The 2,500-nt window shown below is 31.0% G+C and overlaps 1 protein-coding gene across 1 annotated transcript in view; it reads right to left on the bottom strand.

Annotated features, from left to right (window-relative positions):
- Positions 1-504: 504 nt before the first annotated feature.
- The window catches only part of LOC125036570 (cubilin-like), a 16,215-nt gene continuing 14,219 nt past the window's right edge, over positions 505-2,500 (bottom strand). The window contains exons 6-7 of the mRNA XM_047629280.1: positions 1,310-1,443; positions 505-1,080 (exon numbers count right to left, since the gene is read on the bottom strand). Of these exons, the coding sequence (XP_047485236.1) occupies positions 942-1,080; positions 1,310-1,443 (273 nt within the window). The 3' untranslated portion in view covers positions 505-941. The remainder of the gene's footprint in view (positions 1,081-1,309; positions 1,444-2,500) is intronic.

Genomic DNA, 2,500 nt, shown 5'->3' with positions numbered 1-2,500 from the left:
TGTACGCACATGCTACACCCATAGTGAATTGATTTCTTCATTGTGTTTACACCTGACAGTCATCAAGAAGTCTGTCATTAGGCTAAACTATCCCACCTTTTTACCCCTTTCTTTGATTTTTGGAAATATGTTATTCAATTTCATATTGCTATTAGCATTGTTAATAATACTAATATTCCTAAAGTCATTAATGTCACTGTAATGTTCACAAAGTTAATACAAAAAGCTTAGATATTGAGAGAATTAGAAAAAGATTCCCCAAACTCAAGGAAGGGAAAAATCAGGCGCCTAATTGACTCCTTGGTTGCTGAGCACTTCTGGAGCTATCTATTTCATAAAACAATACTGCAGGGAACATCGCATTTTCCCAGCGGCATTAGGAGACTCTTATTAGAGAAATACCACAGTACGGCTTCACTGTGATGATCTGTGTACAGTAGTAATCCAAATCCTCATCTGTATTAAGGTGAAGTAAACGAAAATTGCCACTAAGGACATGTTATGGCCAATTTAGAAATTTTATTGCTTTCACTTAGGTTACAATGCTCCAAGGATGTGCCATTGCTAGTTACACAGAGATGGGGTTGCATCATTCCAATGAATTCAGGATAAACATTACGTCCTAAAGCATCTTTTTCACAATGAGATTATATTTCTCTAACACGTTCAAAACAAAGGTGAGTCGAAAACTAAAGAAAAAAGTGCTTGTAAATATTTGACTAAATATGATTAACTAATGAAAATGACATTATTCTATTTTCTTTTTTTTCTTCTTTTTTTGCTATGTTATTCTTTTATGTGTACTTGTATCTTGTAATTTTGTTCAGTGCTTATTTTATTGTTGGATAATGAATGCATGATGGAGTAGTGTGTCTAGTACTTTTGAGTGTGTCATTTGAAGTCCTTGAAATGTGTTTTACAAAGAGTAAGATTAGGATATTTTACTCTTCATAAAACTTTGATAACATATTTGGCAAACTCTTCTTTGAAGACTTAATAGAAACTTTGCAGTTAAATCCTTTATTCACATTCGCCCGACGTTTCGAAGACCGGAATTTCATATAAATTGGCCCATTGTATCTGGAAAAGTGGGAATCAAAAATTAATAATACTGCTAAATAAAGAACATTAAACATGCAACAAAAATTCAGTAGTATCATCTGTGACAATCCACTGTTTACAAAGCCTGAAACAGTTTACCTATTTTGTTATAGAAATATCACCTAACCTACATCATGTTCACGTATACCCAAACTAGACAACGATTGTCAAAACAAGCAATCACAAGACCATGTTGCCTTAAACTCACTTCATGACTTTGCCCATCATTTTCGATGCGCAATAGACGTCGCGTTCGCCTTGCAAAGTCTGGATCTCAAGTAAGTCGTTGCATTTTTTCGGATAGAGATCGAAATCTAGAAAACGAAGTGTTATCTCTTCGCCCTGGTTAATATAAAGAAATAATGAGTATTAATGGTGAGATGTTAACAGCTTGTGTGATTTTACAAAGGCTGGAGAAGTTAAAATGATTAATATTGACATGTACTCTCATTATTATTGATAATGGCTTTACAGACTAAAACATATTTATTGATTTAAAAAACATTTATGGAGCTGTATGCACTTATCAAAATAAATACTTATATGTATATACATATATGTATATATATATGTATATATATATATATATATATATACATATATACATACACACACACATACACACACAGACATGTACATACATATATAAAAACATACACACACATACACACACACACACACATATATATGTATGTATATATATGATACATATCTATCTATCTATCTATATATATATATATATTTATATATGTATTATATATCTGTATCAATATATTTATATCTGTATCTATATATTTATATTATATCTATATCTTTATATCATATATATATCTTTATAGCTGTCTGTATATATATATATGTATATATATGTATATATAATTATTATTGACATTATAATCACATTTTGATGTTATTATCATTGACTTTCTTATTCCCATATTATGTTTTTTCTTTATGCTGCTGTAACATAATTATTGTTGTATTACAGTCATTGTTGTTATTGTTACAATTGCCGTAATGACACTTTATAACAAACAATTATAATGATTAGTGCTATTAGAGTGATATTACTTCTTACTTTTAGCTGCGTTAATACGTCACTGTTATTATCCATCATCACCTTTACCATCATTGTTATCATATCAAGTCTTCATAATCACCGATACTGTCCTTTTCATTATCATTATTGTCAAAAGGTTCTCTCCTCACCAAACTCCTCGCGGTCACATTCAATATATCATGTTTTCAGATACGCCTGTTCCCGGGTAATATGAGCGTTACAAGTTTTGCATATACGATTAGGACGCCATAAGACTCTTAGATAAAGGCACATCAAATGTTTATGTGCCTTTTTAGCAGTACATCAAATACCGAAACGTGTCCGAGATATTCTGTGGGT

Source organism: Penaeus chinensis, chromosome 21 (genome assembly GCF_019202785.1).
Source record: "Penaeus chinensis breed Huanghai No. 1 chromosome 21, ASM1920278v2, whole genome shotgun sequence".
NCBI lineage: Eukaryota > Metazoa > Arthropoda > Malacostraca > Decapoda > Penaeidae > Penaeus > Penaeus chinensis.
This window is presented reverse-complemented; position numbering and strand designations above follow the sequence as displayed.